Below are 17,500 nucleotides of genomic sequence, written 5' to 3'. Positions count from 1 at the left end.
CATCAGTTCTTGAGATGAGACCTTCCACTCCAAGACATGTCAGATGTTTTCCTTTTTCAGGAAACATGGTTTCTTCATACCACTCCCACCCCTCAACCCTCCAGCATAACACCTCTTGTATTTTACACACTTCTATTCTCACCATGCCTCCACACATAGTGAACAAGATTGGGAATTCCTTTGATCCTTACTTTTCACCTCATCAGCCTATGTATACGGCACATCATTCTTTGACATCTCCATGAGTTTAAAACGTGCTCCCAGCACCAGCCCCATCTTCCCGTTCCATCCCCTCAGGGATCACACTCACCCTGGCTCACTTGCCTGCTCAACCCTTCCCCTCCCCTCCTTAGGCACTCTCCCTACAACCGCAGGAAGTGTAACACCAGTTGGCACACCTCTTCCCTCAGCCCCTTCCAGGTGAGGCAAAGATTTATATGCATCAGCCATTCCATTCAGCGATCACCTTGTGGTCTCCTCTGTTTTGGCAAAGCCACATGCAGAGAAAGCGAATGCTTGACTGAGCACCTCTGCTGTGTCAGCAAATACCTTTGGAAGCAAGAACATTTAATTACTTTTGGAATTGACTGAGCTGCAGGTAAAATCATCTGTTTATTATCTAATGAGTTTAATTAATTTGCTTAGAAATTTTGAATTCTCTAGGTGAAGACCATCTACCATCTTGTATGTGGCTTTAGTATGTTTAATGATTAAATAGCTGGGTTCATTAGAATAATAGAAAATTTCATAGAGTTTAGGAAGTAAAATTGTCTAATGAAACTGCAAAACTGTTGATAACATTGTAATGAGAATGGAACTTTTAAGTAGGTTAGCTACTGAAACCTCTGCAATTATTGTTTTTGTAGTTACTTGCACCCAAGTGTTAAATAGGGAGTTATTTTACGTCAACAACATGATAGATTTCTGAGTCAGGCTGGTTTGGAAATGGCAGGAATTTGTAAACCTGCCATGGTTGTCTTAGAGCAGTAGAAGTCAAGGGCTTTGAAATTAATGCTGTAAATGTGTTGGGGCTGATCATGCAGTCTGCTGTGTACTGAATGAACAGAGAACTTAGAACAATACATCACAGTACACGCCCTCCACCGACAACCTTTTAATCTATTCTAAGATCAACCTAACTATTCCCTCCCATCAGACTTCCATTTTTCTTTCAATCATGTGTCTATCAAAAAGTCTCCTAAATGTCCCTGATGTATCTGCCTCTACCACCACCCCTAGCAGCGTGTTCCACACACTCATCACTCTCTGTGTAAAATACTTACCTCTGACATACCCGACTATACCTTCCTCTAATCATTTTTAAATTATGCCCGTTTGTATTAGCTATTTCCACTCATGTAAGAGCCTCTGGCTGTCTACTCTATCTATGCCTCTTAGCATCTCATAAACCTCTGTCAAGTCGCTTCTCATCCTCCTTCACTTCTAAGAGAAAAGCCCTAGCTCGCTCAACCAATCCTTATAAGACATGATCTCTAATCCAGGCCATGTCCTGTTAAATCTCCTCTATACCCTCTATAAAACTTTCACATCCTTCCTATAATGAGACACAATATTCCAAGTGTGATCTAGCCAGAGTTTTAAAGACCTGCAATATTACCTTATGGCTCTTGAACTCAATTTCAGCAACAGCCTTCTGAAGTTCCCAGTTGAACCCATTTTAATTTCCAGTCCCCATTACCACACTAACCTGTCTGCAATTGGCCTCTTTGTAGGGGGTCAAATGCAAACTAGAGGAGCAGCACCTCATAATTCCACCTGGGTATTCTACAACCTGATGGCTGGAGCAATGAATTGTCTACATTCAGTAACCTGGTCTCCATCTGTTCCTTTCTCTCTCCTTTTGATCTGTTCAGTCCAGGAGAAGAGTCAAGGCCTAAAACAATGACAGCCCATTTCCCAACACTCCAGCAATGGGTTTTGTTTCTGACTACAGTATTTTCAGTCTTTGAATATATCAGTATATTTCCGTATATCAGTGTACTTGTATGTTCTGAAATTCTTCAGTTTGTTCATTAAAAAAATTGTCAACATATTCAGCATCAGAACATTGCGAAACATCTTCTACAGTCTGGTGTTTTTGCTTGACTTTGCCAGAAAAAATCATGAACCGATTTAGACACTACAGTAACTAATAGCAGAGCAGCAATGACAGAGGCCTGTCATCAGGACACTTTTTGTTTGTGTGCACATTGTTTTTGGTTGTTTTTCTTTATGTTTGTATATTGAATACTGGTCAAAATCTGATAATAGTGTAAGCATAAAACTCCAATTTTAAAAAAAGTACTTTTCAAATCTGGACAGGATTCATGGTTTTTTTACTTGATTAAGCAATAATGTAATTCATCCATTTGGAATAGAGTAATCAATACAATTAAGTTTGTTACCTTTCACCCTATAATATGGAAGGTTTAATGAATTTCACTGAATTAAAACACTCTTGTCTGTATTATGTAGATAAATGGCATTGAGATCCAAAACAGAGAAGAAGCTGTAGCTTTGCTTACCAGTGAGGAAAGCAAGAACATTTCACTGCTTTTGGCAAGACCTGAGCTGCAGGTAAAATCACCTGTTTATCACCTGATACATTGGTCATCTTTTAATTTGCTTAGAAATGTTGAATTCCCCTGTGCAGACCATCTACTTCCCTGTATGTGGTTTTAATATGTTTAGCATTAAAGTAGTTGTATTGAAGAATTTCAAGCATTTCAGAAAGTAACATTGTTTCAAAGGTACATTTAGTGTCAGAGAAATATACAGTCGGCCCTCCTTATCTGCAGGGGATTGTTTCCGAGACCCACCGTGGATACCAAAAATCGCGGATGCTCAAGTACCTTATTTAACCTGAATCAGTGCGGTGGTCTTTAGGACCCAGCGGAACCCCGGACTTAACATGTTCAGAGTGGTGGGCTTTAGGATCCAGCGTAGCTCTGAATCCGTGATGTTTCTGTTCAGAAAAATAATCACGGTCATGATTGAAAATAAGGTGGAAGTAATAAAGCATTCGGAAAGAGGTGAAACACCATCGGTCATTGGAAAAGTGTTAGGCTACAGTCGGTCAACGATGGGATCAATTTTAATGGAGCTGTCAAAGGCCCTGCCCCGATGAAAGTTACGATTATTACTAAGTAACACAGTGGTTTAATTATTGGGTTTTGGGTTTTTGATCCTCCACATCAAGCCAGCACAGAGAGTGCACTCAACAGCGATCTGTCACTAGATCAAACTCGGGAACTTCCCGAACCCAGTGCTGAAACATACGTTCTTAAGTGTTTTATATGCATAGAAAGGTAATATATACTATATACGAATGCAAACGTTTGACTAACTGATGCTAAATAATACCGGATGTACCTGTTCTAACTTAGTAAGAGAACTAATGATTTTTTTCAATCCCGATCCACGATAACCCACGCACATCCTCCCGTATACTTTAAATCATCTCTAGATTACTTATAACAGCTAATACAATGTAAATGCTGTGTAAAATATTTGTTATACTGCATTGTTTAGGGAATAATGACAAGGAAAGAAGTCTGTACATGCTTGAACAACAAGTGCTGGAAGAGCAGTTCCAGGTTTTTGCGATTCACAGTTGATTGAATTTGCGAATGCAGAATTCACGGATAAGGAGGGCCAACGGTATACAATATACATCCTGAAATGCTTTTTCTTCGCAACCATCCTCAAGAACAGAGGAGTGCCCCAAAGAATGAACAACAGTTAAACATTAGAACCCCAAAGTCCCTCCCCCCCCGAGCACCACACATAAGCCGCAGCAAGCAACAATCCCCCCTCCCCACCCGGCAAAAAAAGCATCGGCACCAGCCACTGAGCACTCAAGTGTGCGCAAAACAACAGTAAAGACACAAACTTGCAGTTACCCCAAAGACTTTGTGTTTCACCCAGTATTCGACATACCACAGGCTCTCACGTGTTTACTGAAATTAGAAAACTGTTGATGATAACATTGTAAAGAGAATTAAATAGTTAATTAGGTTAGCTTCTGAAACCTCTACAGTTTCTACTTGCATAGAATTATTAAATAAGGAGTTATTTTATATAGACTGATAAATTTCTGAGTCAAACTGGTTTGGAAATTACAAGATTCTGTACACTGGTGCTTACCTTTTAATTCCTAAATCTGAGCTGGATTATGTTGCACAAGGATATCAACATGATATGTTTGTGCAATTGATGTTATAAGAACAGTTGAGACTGAGGAGACAATTACGCTGGTACAAAAGGTCAACTTGAGGTCAAAGAGTGTACTGTCCTTCATCATAAAGGGGTTGGAACACAAGAATAAGAAACCTTTTTCAGAAATTAACAGGGGTTTGGAGGCATCATGTGCTTATCTGCTGTACATGTATCTAAGAAAGATAATATATGGGTTGGAAATATTGCAACATTGGTTAAATAAATTAACTCCTAGGATGCAGCTGTTTGCATGCATATGTAAATTAACTTTGCCCACTGATCCCATTCAGGTGATCCAGATTTTAAGCAGATAGGCAGTAAGTATTGATTGCAAATGGTCACAGGTAAAGGTCTGGGACTCATATGACTGACAGCAGAAGAAATATATCTATTCAAGAATATCTGGAATTCTATGCTAAATAAGTTATGGGCCCTTAGTTAATTAATGTATTTGCCACCAAATAGAGTGCAAGAACTGAAGAAATAAATATTTTATTCACAGAAAAAGGAGGGCCTCTTGCAATGCTTTTAGTATGGACGGTGGAGAGTAAAGTGATGGCAGAATTAGTCTGATGTTGTAGATTTGATAAGCCCAAGTAACCAACCCTGTACTGGAAAGATCTGATATTTTTTATTACTTCCATATGTTTGACTCATAAATTGAGTAAAGGCAGATTTTCCATTCAACAAAGACTTAAATGATGACTTGACAGCTAGAAAATTTCATTTTATTAAAAGATAAGACTATTATAATAATGAATTTGTATTTATTCTAAAAGATGCAGAGTTCTTTGCTCAGCTATTGTGTTGCATATGGCACAACATGTAACAAAATTCAATAACTGGCTCATCTGATTGGGCTGATTATTGCTATAATAATCTGTAAAGATTGAGAAACATAGTATCTGTTCCAAATTGTACCATTTGTCTTATGGTAGTACCACCAGGACATGAAAGAAAAATCAAAATATTGAATTAGAGAAGTTTTACAACTTTCATATGTTACTGCTAATATTGAGGTTTCTATGAGTATATTTTTCTTTGGGATGGAGAATGAAAGGAATGAGGTATGTACTTAGATGTAAACACTTGTAGAAACAGTATGTAACTGAACATTTGTTTGTTATGGATGGGAGTTGTGAGGTGTTTAGAGTGTGAAATTTACTGACTTTAAGGACAGGCAAATCTTGAATTAAAGTGAACAGCATTTGTAGATTAAAACAAAGATGTGAAGAGCTGGCATTAAGGGAAAAATTCCAGGAATTGATAAAAGAATAAATTTGAGAGAAATTTAATTTATTTATAGTATTAGTTTTGTAGAACTAAAAAGATAACACATCACAACCAGTTAAACAAAATAGGGATGCAGGATCCGGTGACATGTGGTAACTACATCATGTGGGAGCTGGTGGACCTCAGTGCCATTCCTGTTGACCATAAGTGTTGGCTGCACTAAGAACTCAGGCTCAAAGCTGATGACCTGAAATCTGAGCTTCAAACATGGCAATTGCACACGTTTGTCAAATTCAGTCTGCGACCAGAGTCAGGAGTGTGTCTCTGTGAGATAGAGAGGGGGATCCAATGGGTAGTGCTGGAGGAGCCTCAGCCCTAGAGCTTTGCCCAAAAAACTGAGACTGTTGTTCCCCATGGGAATGAGGAAGGATGAGCAACTGAACCATGAGAGGAAAGAAATTCAGCCCAATTGCCGATAATTCAGTAGAATAGACACAATTTTCTCCATAGGAACGAGAGGCTTGAAGGCTGTTCTGTCTGCCTGATGCCTGAGTTTGGAATATTTCATCTGACCTACAGAGGAATTTGGAGTGGGAGGGGAAAGAACTAGTTGTTCTGGTCCACATGAGTACCAACAACTTAGGGAGAACAATGAAAGAGGTTCAACTGAGCAGCTAGGGACTAAATTAAAATGCAGAACCTAAAAGGGAGTGATCTCTGATTTGTAACATGAGCCATGTACAAATTGGTACAGGGGTAATAGAATCAGAGAGATAAATGTATGTCTCAAAAATAGGTGTGGGAGAAGTGGATTTGAATTTGTGGGATATTGGCACCAGTACTGGGGAAGGGGAGATCTACTGCAATGGGATGGGCTCCACCTGAGACCAGGGTCATGGCAAACCACATAACTAGGGCTATGGAAAGGCCTTTAAACTATATAGGAGGAAAGTAGTGGTGAGTTACACAGATGGGAAAAGTTGAGGGTAAGTTAAAAGGGAAAGAGAGTGCAAGAGAATTATGAAAGGCTCCAGAATAAATAATAAATAAAATGTTTAGAAAGGGTTAAGAATATAACTTAAGGTATATGGAGGAATTTAAGGTGGAGGGTTATATGGGAGGCAGGGTTTAAGGGTCGGCACAACATTGTGGGCTGAATGACCTGTACTGTGCAGTATTGTTCTTTGTAACATGGAGACAAAATTGATAAGAACAGGACTGAAGATGTTATATTTGAATGCAAGCAGTATACAGAATGGGGTAGAAGATCTTGTAGCACAGTTACATATTGGCAGATAGGATATTGTGGCATCACTGAGTTGTGGCTGAAAGAAAATCACAGTAGAGAGTTTAACATCCAAGGATACACATTGTTTCAAAAGGACAGGCAGGTGGACAGAAGGGGTAGGGTGGCTTCTCTGAGATAAAAAATAATGAAATCAAATCTTTAGAAAGGAGTGACATACAATTAGAAGATGTAGTATCTTTGTGGGAAGAGTTAAAACATTGTAGGGGAGTTATATATATCTATAGGCCTCTAAACAGTAGCCAACATATGGAGTACAAGTTACAATAGGAGATAGAAAAGTCATGTCCAAAGGGCAAAATTACTTAGTCATGGGGGATTTCAATATGCAGGTAGATTTGGAAAACCAGGTTGGCACTAGATCATAAGAGAGGGAATTTGTAGAATTCAATGTTTCATGCCAAGACCCTTCTTCAGGACTGGAAAGGAAGGAGGAAGATAAAAAAGAAGGGGAGCAGGGAAGGAAGATAAAAAAGAAGGGGAGCAGGGAAGGAAGATAAAAAAGAAGGGGAGCAGGGAAGGAAGGAAGATAGCTAGGAAATGATAGGTGAAGCCAGGTGGGTTGGAACGATAAAGGGCTGGAACGATAAAGGGCTGGAGAGGAAGGAATCTGATAGGAGAGGAGAGTGGACCATGGGAGAAAGGGAATGAGGAGGGGAAGCCAGGGGAAGTGACAGCCAGGTGAGAATAGGTAAGGGCCCAGAGCGGAGAATAGAAGAAGAGGGGAGGGAGAGGTAATTTTTTTTTACCAGAAGGAGAAATCGATATTCATGCCATCAGGTTGGAGGCTACCCAGACAGAATATAAGGTGTTGTCCTCCAACCTGAAAGTGGCCTCATCATGGCACATGAGGAGGCCATGGACCGGCATGTTGGAATGGGAATGGGAATTAAAATGTTTGGCCACCCAGGAAGTTCTGCTTTTGGCAGATGTTGTGGAGGAACTTGATGAAGTGGTCCCCCAACTTCCAATGGGTCTCACCAATGTAGATGAATCCGGATTGGGAGTACTGGACATAATAGATGACCCAGCAGATTCGCAGCTGAGGTGTTGACTCATCTGAAAGGACTGTTTGCAGCCCTGAATGGAAGTGAGGGAGAAGGTGAATGAGCAGGTGTAGCACTTTAACCACTTGTAGGGATAAGTCCTGAGAGGTAGATTAGTGGGGAAGGATAATGGAATCATGATGGGAGCAGAGAGTCTGGGGGAGGTAAAGATATGTTTGGTGGTAGGAGTTTGGAGATGGCAGAAGTTGCAGAGAATGATGAGTTGGATGCGGGGGGGGGGGCTCATGAGGTGGTAGGTAAGGACAAGGGGAAGTCTATCATTGTTAAGGCAAAGGTAAGATGGGCCGAGCTCAGATGTTCGGGAATTGGAGGAGATGCAGGTGAGGGCAGCAACTCTGATGTCCTGGAAAGGAAGGCCACATCCTGGGAACAGATGCGGTGGAGACGAAGGCACTGTGAAAAGGGAGACAGGGTGGGAAGAGCTATGGTCAAAATAATCATGGGAATTTGTAGGTTTATAAAAGATATTGATCAACAGTTTGTCTCCAGAGATGGAGACAGAGAAATCCAGAAAGTGGGAGGAAGGGGTCAGAAATGGACCAAGTAAATTTAAGGGTGGAATGGAAGTTGGAGGCAAAGTTGATTAAATTAAAGCAGCACCAATGCAGTCATCAGTGTAGCAGAGGAAGAGTTGGGGAGCATTACCGTGGAAGGCTTGGAACATATAATGTTCTACGTAGCCAATGAAAAGGCAAGCATAGCTAGGGCACATGTAGGTGCCCATGGTTATCCTTCAAGACTGGAGAAAGTGGGAGGAGATAACAGAAAAAGTTGAGTGTGAGGACCAGTTCTGCCAGACAGAGGAATGTGGTGGTGGAGGGGAGCTGGTCAGTTCTTTTATTGAGAAAGAAGTGGAGAACTTTAAGGCTTTCTTCAACATGTACAAAAGCTGGATGAACTTAGCAGGTAGGGCAGCATCTGTTAACCACTTTGGGAGTAAGAACAGGAAGGCAGATTATTATCTGAACGGTGTAGAGTTAGGTAAGGGAGAAATACAAAGAGATCTAGGAGTCCTTGTTCATCAGTCACTGAAGGTGAATGAGCAAGTGCAGCAGTCAGTGAAGAAGGCTAATGGAATGTTGGCCTTTATTACAAAGGGAATTGAGTACAAGAACAAGGAAATCCTCTTGCATTTGTACAGGGCCCTGGTGAGACCACACCTGGAGTATTGTGTACAGTTTTGGTCTCCAGGGTTAAGGAAGGACATCCTGGCTGTAGAGGAAGTGCAGCGTAGATTCACGAGGTTAATTCCTGGGATGTCTGGACTGTCTTACGCAGAGAGGTTAGAGAGACTGGGCTTGTACACGCTGGAATTAAGGAGATTGAGAGGGAATCTGATTGAAACATATAAGATTATTAAGGGATTGGACAAGATAGAGGCAGGAAATATGTTCCAGATGCAGGGAGAGTCCAGTATCAAAGGGCATGGTTTGAGAATAAGGGGTAGGTCATTTACGACAGAGTTAAGGAAAAACTTCTTCTCCCAGAGAGTTGTGAGGGTCTGGAATGCACTGCCTCGGAAGGTAGTGGAGGCCAATTCTCTGGATGCTTTCAAGAAGGAGCTAGATAGGTATCTTATGGATAGGGGAATCAAGGGCTATGGGGACAAGGCAGGAACCGGGTATTGATCGTAGTTGATCAGCCATGATCTCAAAATGGTGGTGCAGGCTCGAAGGGCCGAATGGTCTGCTTCTGCACCTATTGTCTATTGACTGCTCATTTGAACAGATGCTGCCCGACCTGCTGAGTTCATCCAGCTTTTGTATGTATTGATTTGACCACAGCATCAGCAGTGTACTTTGTGTTTAAGGCTTTCTTGATGGGGGATAAAAATGAATAGGGACCAGATATCCATAATGAAAATGAGGCAGTTAGTGTACCTTTAGGTATTTTTCCAGATATATATATCTATATCTATATCTATATAGATATATATATATATATAGATATAGATATAGATAGATAGAGAGAGAGAGAGAGAGAGAGAGAGAGAGAGAGAGAGAGAGAGAGAGAGAGAGAGAGAGAGAGAGAGAGAGAGAGAGAGAGAGAGAGAGAGAGAGAGAGAGAGAGAGAGAGAGAGAGAGAGAGAGAGAGAGAGAGAAAAAAAAAAAAAAAAAAAGGGCAAAATTGGATATCAGACCACTGGAAAATAACACTGGGGAGGTAATAATGGTGGACAAAAATTGACAGATGTACTTAATAACTATTTAGTGTCAGATAGGGGACATGAGTGAGTATGGTCACCATGACTAAGGAGAAGGTGCTTGAGAAGTTGAAAAGTCTGAAGATAGAAGGTTCTGAAGAAGGTGCTCAACCTGAAACATCAACTGTTTTTAATCATTTCCACAGATGTTGCCTGACCTGCTGAGTTCCTCTAGTATTTTGTGTGTGTTGCTTTGGATTTCTAGCATCTATAGAATTTCTCATGTATATAAGGGTGGTTAAGTCACCGGGGCCAGATGGACTACACCCTAGGGTTCTGAAAAAGGCATCTAAGAGATTGTGGAGGCATTAATAGTGAGCTTTCAAGAATCACTAAATTTTGGAATGCTGCTGGAGGACTGGAAAATTGCAAATGTCACTCCAGACTTTTGGGAGGGAGGCAAAAGACAGAAAATTATAAGCCAGTTAGCCTGACTTCGATGGTTGGGAAGATGTTGGAGTCCATTATTGAAGATGAGATTCCAGGGTATTTAGAGGCACATGATGAATTAAACCAAAGTCAGCATAGTTCCTTGCCTGAAAATCTTGTCTGACAAAACTTCTGGAATTCTTTGAGAAAATAACAGGCAAAATAGACAAAAGAGAGTTGTTTACTTGGATTTTCAGAAGGCCTTTGACAAAGTGCCACACATGAAACTGCTTAACAAGATAAAGCCCATGGTATTACAGGAAAGATACTGGCATGGATGGATGGAGGAGGCAAATAGTGGGAATAAAGGGGGAATTTTCTGGTTGGCTAGTGGTGCTCCAAAGGATCAGTGGTGAAACCACTTCATTTCACATTATACATTTATGATCTAGGTAATGGAATGAATGGCTCTATGGATGATATAAAGCAGTGGTCCTCAACCACTGGGACGCAGACCGGTACCGGGCCGCGAGGAAATTATATGATTTGGCGGTATGAAGTGATATGAGTCAGCTGCACTTATATAAAGATAGGTGTAGAGGCAGATAGTGTTGAGGAAACAGGGAGTATGGAGAAGAAATAAGACAGATTGAGAGTATGGGCAAAGAAATGGCAAATGGAAATCCATGTAGGGAAGTGAATGGCAATGAAGTTTGGTAGAAGGAATAAAAGTGAAGACTATTTTCTAAATGGAGAGCAGATTCAGAAATCAAAGGTGCAAAGGGACTTGGAAGTCCTCATTCCCTAAATATTAACTTTCAGGTTGAGTGGGTGGTAAGGAGGCAAATGCAATATTAGCTAGCATAAATTTTGAAAGGAATTGAATATAAAACAAGAATGTAATGCTGATGCTTTATAAAGCATTGATCAGACCACTCATTGAGCATTATGAGCAGTTATGGGCATCTTATCTTAGAAACGGTGTGCTGGCACTGGATACATTCTAAAGGAAGTCCACAAGAATGATCACAGGAATTAAAGGATTAACATACAGGGATCGTTTGATGGCTCTGAGCCTGCTCTCACTGGAGTTTAGAATAATGAGGGGAGATCTCATTGAAACCTCCCAAGTACTGAAAGGCCTAGATAGAGTGGATCTGGAGAATATGGTTTCGATAGTGGAGGAGTCGAGGACCAGAGGGCACAGCCTCAGAATACAATGATATCTCATTAGAACAAAGATAAGGGGGAATTTCTTCAGCCAGAGATTGGTAAATCTGTGTAATTCATTGCCACAGATGGTCATGGAGGCCAAGTCATTGGGTATATTGAAAGTGGAGGTTGTTAGGAAAGGGTGTCTAAGCTTACAAGGAGCAGACTGGAGAATGGGGTTGACAGAGATATTAAATCAGCCATAGTGGAACAGACTCAATGAGCCCAAATTATTAATTCTTCTCCTATGTCTTATGGAATTTTAGTATAAAGGAGTGGATTATTTGAAAATTTGTAGAATAGTACATAAATGAAATAATTATTCAGAAACTAGGGAAAATTTGTTGGACACACTTGTTGACCTGATTTATTTCTCTAGTCAGCTCTAAGCCAGACAGCACAACCTTATTTTGTGAATTCAAATGTCTGTATCCTGAGTTATGATGTTTTCAGTGGTTCATTTTAATATTAGAGAACACATGCAGTGTACAACCTGAAATCCTTACCCTTCGCAGACATCCATGAAACAAAAAACTCCAATGAATGATGGAAACATTAGGACCCAAAGCCACGCTTCTACCCACTTACACCGAACTACCCCACCACGCAAGCGAAAGCAAAAGCCCCCAAAGAGACTTTGATCTCAAGTCTCTCTACTCCGCCATACAAGCAATAGCAAAAGCCCCCAAAACTATAGTTCATAACTCAACACTTCGGTATCTCAGACAGGCTCTCTCTCACTAGCAAGTTGAAAGAGATTTCACTCCTGGGAAACCAGCAGCTTGCTGTTCCAGTGTTATAGTTATAAATAAATTGCAGGATATGTCATAAAATGACATATACATGTCAAAAATATTTACAATTTGTGTTGATATGTTCATGAAATTCAGTTGGATGAAGGCTGGATAGATGATGATCGGAATGACTTGCTGGATGATTTGCACATGGACATGTTAGAGGAGCAACACAATCAAGCAATGCAGTTCACAGCTAAAATTCTTCAAGAGGTAAGAGAGTCTTAGAGAAGATCTGCTGCTCAGTCTTAAATTTGAAACAATCTTTTTATGACATCTGGGGACCTTTCCTAAATTACTTCTCCAATTTATAAAGTTTAACAGTGCACAGACTTTTATGTATATTTCTATCTTCTTAATCGAATTTGTTTTTTTTTCTAATTTTCCATTATCATCCATCAGCTTTTTTCTTTGGTAGTTGATAGTGGGGTGACTTTTTTTATATAAAAAATTTCTTTTATGATGTATGACCTATCTTTAACTTTTTGATTACAGAGTGGTATACCTTTATGTGTTATGCTATAACATTTTGATCAATTTTATTACAATATATGAATGTACACAATTTATGTTGAGATGTATCTATGTGTTGCACTCTGTAAATCTTGTTTTTTCTTCTGAATAAAAATACTGTATAAAAAAAGAGGTAAGAGAGTCACTGGCACACACACTCACAAATTCAGCCTCTGGGGGGAAAAGTGTCTTTTAATCAGATTTTTTTTTTTAAACATTCCACTTAACATTCTTATTTCAAAGGTTCCATTCAGGGTACCTGATGTCCGTTTGTAGGCATATTGATGCCCATATCAGATTATCATTTATGTCTTGCTCAAAACTGATTAGAGTACTTACTTTTCAAGCTTGTTGTAACCTTGTCTTCTATTCTTTAGCAGAAAAAGCATGATGATGATGAGGGAACAACTGATACAGCCACCATTTTCTCTAACCAACATGAGAAAGATAGTGGTGTTGGACGTACTGACGAGAGCACACGAAATGATGAGAGCTCTGAGCAAGAGAACCTTGGGGATGAGCACAATAACCCTGATCCCTTGAGGCTCATGTACAGCCATGACACTCTCGGAAGCAGTGACACGCAGTTTCGGCGGGAATCGTTCGTTTCTGGGGACTATGCAGATGCAGATTTTCTTGGAATTCCATCTGATGAGTGTGAAAGGTTCCGTGATCTACTCGAGCTAAAGTGCCAGATGCAAAATGACAGTCAGTATGGTCTTTACTTCCATGGCAATGCTGTTGGCATCAAGAAGAATGACCATGAAACTGTTGATCAAGAACTAGAAATGTTGAACGAAGAATTGCACAATATTGAGCTTGAATGTCTTAACATTGTCCGAGCCCATAAAATGCAACAATTGAAAGAACACTATAGGGAGTCATGGATGTTACAGAACAGTGGTTTTCACAACTACAATACCAGCATTGATAGCCGTAGACATGAGCTCTCCGATATAACAGAGTTGCCAGAAAAATCAGATAAGGATAGCTCTAGTGCATACAATACTGGTGAGAGTTGTCGAAGCACACCACTGACATTAGATTTATCTCCCAATAACTCGTTGCGCAGGACAGTCAAAAATCTGAACAGCCAAAGTGATGAAGGGGTGACGAGCAACGCCCTCCCGAGGCCATTGCTGTCCCATTCAGTGGGCCTTGCAAAGCCAAACTGTGCAACTAAGGAACCCGACCATTGCCAGCAGTCAGATGGAAAAGATGAGAAGCAAATTTTGGAGTGCAGCAAAAGCCAGGCTTTCTCCCAGTGCTCAACCTGCCCAATCTCATACCACCGTTCTCCGTATAGACATGCACACATCCCAGCACATGCTCAGCACTACCAAAGTTACATGCAGTTGATACAACAAAAATCAGCAGTGGAATATGCACAGAGCCAAATGAGCCTTGTCAGCATGTGCAAAGAACCTTCCTATCATGACTCCTCAAGTCAAATAGAACCCAAAATGGAGTGGAAGGTGAAGATCCGAAGTGATGGGACCAGGTATATTACCAAGCGGCCAGTCAGAGACCGGATCCTTAAGGAACGTGCACTGAAAATTAAAGAAGAGCGTTGCGGCATGACAACTGATGATGATGCAATCAGTGAAATGAAAATGGGGCGTTATTGGAGTAAGGAAGAACGAAAGCAGCATTTGGTGCGTGCAAAAGAGCAGAAAAGACGGCGTGAATTCATGATGCAGAGCAGATTGGAATGTTTAAGGGAACAGCAGACCACTCAGGAGAAGAAAGAGGTGAACATCATTGAACTTAGCCACAAAAAGATGATGAAGAAAAGGAGTAAGAAAATCTTTGATAACTGGATGACAATCCAGGAACTTTTAACTCATGGCACTAAGTCACCTGATGGAACAAGGATATACAATTCCCTGTTATCAGTAACAACTGTATAAATGTTTTTTTCCATGATGTATATTAAATACTACCATTTGAGGTAGAAAAGATCTTGCCTCGTTGAAAGTGGCATAGCTTGTAAATGTATAAAATACATCACTCCTCCAGTTGTGACTGGCAAGGCCATCAGTGAATGACAAACACTAGTTCACAAACAAAGGTTGATGCAATAGTACAAAGGGCAACAATAAAACAAACATCTTCCAGTCTAATACTGGATGTTTAGTTATTATCTATAAATTTAATAACTCTGGAAATAACATGTGCCAATAGATTTTAGTCTGTTAATATTTTGTTTAAATTTAAGAGACTGACTGTTTTAGATATAAAATCTTGCGTACCAAGATCTGCAGTTCTATTTATACAGAAATATATTTTGTTCTTTATACTTTTTCCTGTTTTCTGTGTAACTTGTTCAAGTTTTACAGGACCTTCCCATTGGAAACTGTTTAGGATTTCCTCTAATTAAGTAGATCTGCTGACTTGCAGCTTGCAGTAAATTAGAGATAATTTTTTTGCATGTACATAAATTTCATGTTTATAGAAATGATTATGTAATTGTGAACACACTTTGTAGTTAATGTGTGCTTTGTAGAGCTTAATGTACTGAACAAATACAGCTAAATGAACATTTGGTTAGTTACACACTCCATGTCTTGTACAAGATGAAAATAAATTATTGTTTTTATATTGAGCTTGCAGCGGACAGTGTATGATTTAAAATAAAATTAATTACACCAATTTTAAACCTGCCTCTTTTACAGCAACCAGACCTGAGATTATGTTCATCCATTTCCATACTTTACATATATCTCAGGAGACTCTTATCCAATAACACTATAATAGCTAATTAAGAAACCAATTTTGTTTTCTTTCATTTACATTTAGACTGTAGGAAAATAGGCTATTTTATTGAGTTCTTATTTAGTCTAGCATCAGAGTGAAATACATAAGACATAAGAGCAAAATTACACTATTTGGCCCATCGAGTCTGCTCTGCCATTCCATCCTGGCTGATATACCATCCTTCTCAACCCCACTCTCCTACCTTCTCCCCATAACCTTTGATGCCCTGATTAACCAAGAACATTTCAACCTTAAATATACCTACACAGCCACCTGTGGCAATGAATTCCACAATTCACCACTTTTTGGCTAAAGAATTTTTTCTGCATCTCTGTTCTAAATGGATGTCACTCTATTCTGAGGTTGTGCCCTCTGGTCATAGACTCCCCACTTCAGGAAACACAGTCTCCACATCCACTCTATCTAGGACTTTCAATATTTGATAGGTTTTAATGAGATCCTTCCTCGTTCTTCTAAACTCCAGCAAGTACAGTCCCAGAGCATACAAATACTCATGTTAACCCTTTTATTCCCAAGATCATTCTCGTGAACCTCCTCTGTACCCTCTCCAATGCTAGCACATCTTTTCTTAGATAAGGGCCACAAAACTGCTTTCAATACTCCAAATGCAGTCTGTCCATGTGTTATAAAGCCTCAGCATTACATCCTTGCTTGTGTATTTTAGTCCTGCCAAAATGAATTCTAAGATTGCCTTTGCCTTCCTTACTGCAAATTCAACCTGCAAGTTAACCTTTAAGGAATCCTGTGCAAGTACTCGCAAGTCTCTCTGCACCTCTGATTTTTGAATTCTCACCACTTAGAAAATAGTTCATGTCTTTATTACTTTTGCCAAAGTGCATGACCATTGTATTCCATCTGTCACTGTTTTGCCTGTTCCGCCAATCGAAGTCTTTCTGCAGACACTGCTTCCTAAACACTGCCTGCTTCTCCACCTTCATATCATTCGTAAACTTGGCAACAAGCCATCGATTTATTTTATTTGGAAATAAAGTCATTGTACTTTATTGTCACTGTCAGAAGTGACATCTCATTGGTAATAGAAAATATTCTCTGTTGTGACAATTTCCCCACAGCATAGTTTGGAATACACCCAGCAGATTCTTCTCAATGATTTCAAGGGATGAGTACATTTGTACTGGAAGAGAATATGTTTTAGTACTTTTAATAAATACAATGATCATCCCAACAGGGCACACTTTAGCTGGGTATCTGTGGCTCTACAGCTGAGTCTTTCCAGATCTTATCCAGACTCATAATTGTGGATATCATTTTATCCCTTCCTGGTGTGAATTGAGACAGGTTCTCATGGGGAAAATGTATTTGCTCAGCACAAAATCCAAACTACTAGTTGTGCACGTTTTATAGCCTTTCTTTAAATGTTCTATGCTCTTTTCAGTCTGCCATTGCTCGTGAAGCAGGGAGATTAATATTACAGTCTTTCTTAAAATATGACTCCTTACACACAACTTCCACTCAGAAGTATTTTTGAAACCCAAATTAATTCTTGTTTTGATTCATAGCTCACTTAGTGGCAATATTTTGGAAATTGTTGAAATTGAGTCTCACCTCCCTACAATAGAAATAAATGCACTGGAAGTATGCATTAAATGAGGCAGTATCTGTGCAAAGGAAACACCCTATCGGTATCGATTCATGCATTCTCACCTGCAATACATCCTACTCATCAATATTAACCAGTAAGGAAATAAATGGGAACTCTCGGCACACCCTCTCCTCCCAGGATCTATGCCAATCAACACACCTTCCCAATGGTGATAGATAAGTAAGAGCTCATGGATTCCAGCAA

At 39.9% G+C, this 17,500-nt stretch overlaps 1 protein-coding gene across 15 annotated transcripts in view; it reads left to right on the top strand.

Annotated features, from left to right (window-relative positions):
• The window catches only part of pdzrn3b (PDZ domain containing RING finger 3b), a 256,148-nt gene extending 240,628 nt beyond the window's left edge, over positions 1–15,520 (top strand). For 12 of the 15 annotated variants that reach the window (XM_059944342.1, XM_059944340.1, XM_059944345.1 and 9 more), the window contains 3 exons: positions 2,476–2,577; positions 12,499–12,615; positions 13,293–15,520. In XM_059944342.1, coding sequence (XP_059800325.1) covers positions 2,476–2,577; positions 12,499–12,615; positions 13,293–14,825 — 1,752 coding nt within the window. In that variant the 3' untranslated portion in view covers positions 14,826–15,520. The remainder of the gene's footprint in view (positions 1–2,475; positions 2,578–12,498; positions 12,616–13,292) is intronic. The other 3 variants (XM_059944343.1, XM_059944341.1, XM_059944354.1) reach the window with 1 other exon arrangement.
• The last annotated feature ends 1,980 nt before the right edge of the window (positions 15,521–17,500 follow it).

This window comes from Hypanus sabinus, chromosome 19, assembly GCF_030144855.1.
Source record: "Hypanus sabinus isolate sHypSab1 chromosome 19, sHypSab1.hap1, whole genome shotgun sequence".
Classification (NCBI taxonomy): domain Eukaryota; kingdom Metazoa; phylum Chordata; class Chondrichthyes; order Myliobatiformes; family Dasyatidae; genus Hypanus; species Hypanus sabinus.
Note: the sequence above shows the minus strand (reverse complement) of the source record. Positions and strands in the feature narration are given on the sequence as shown.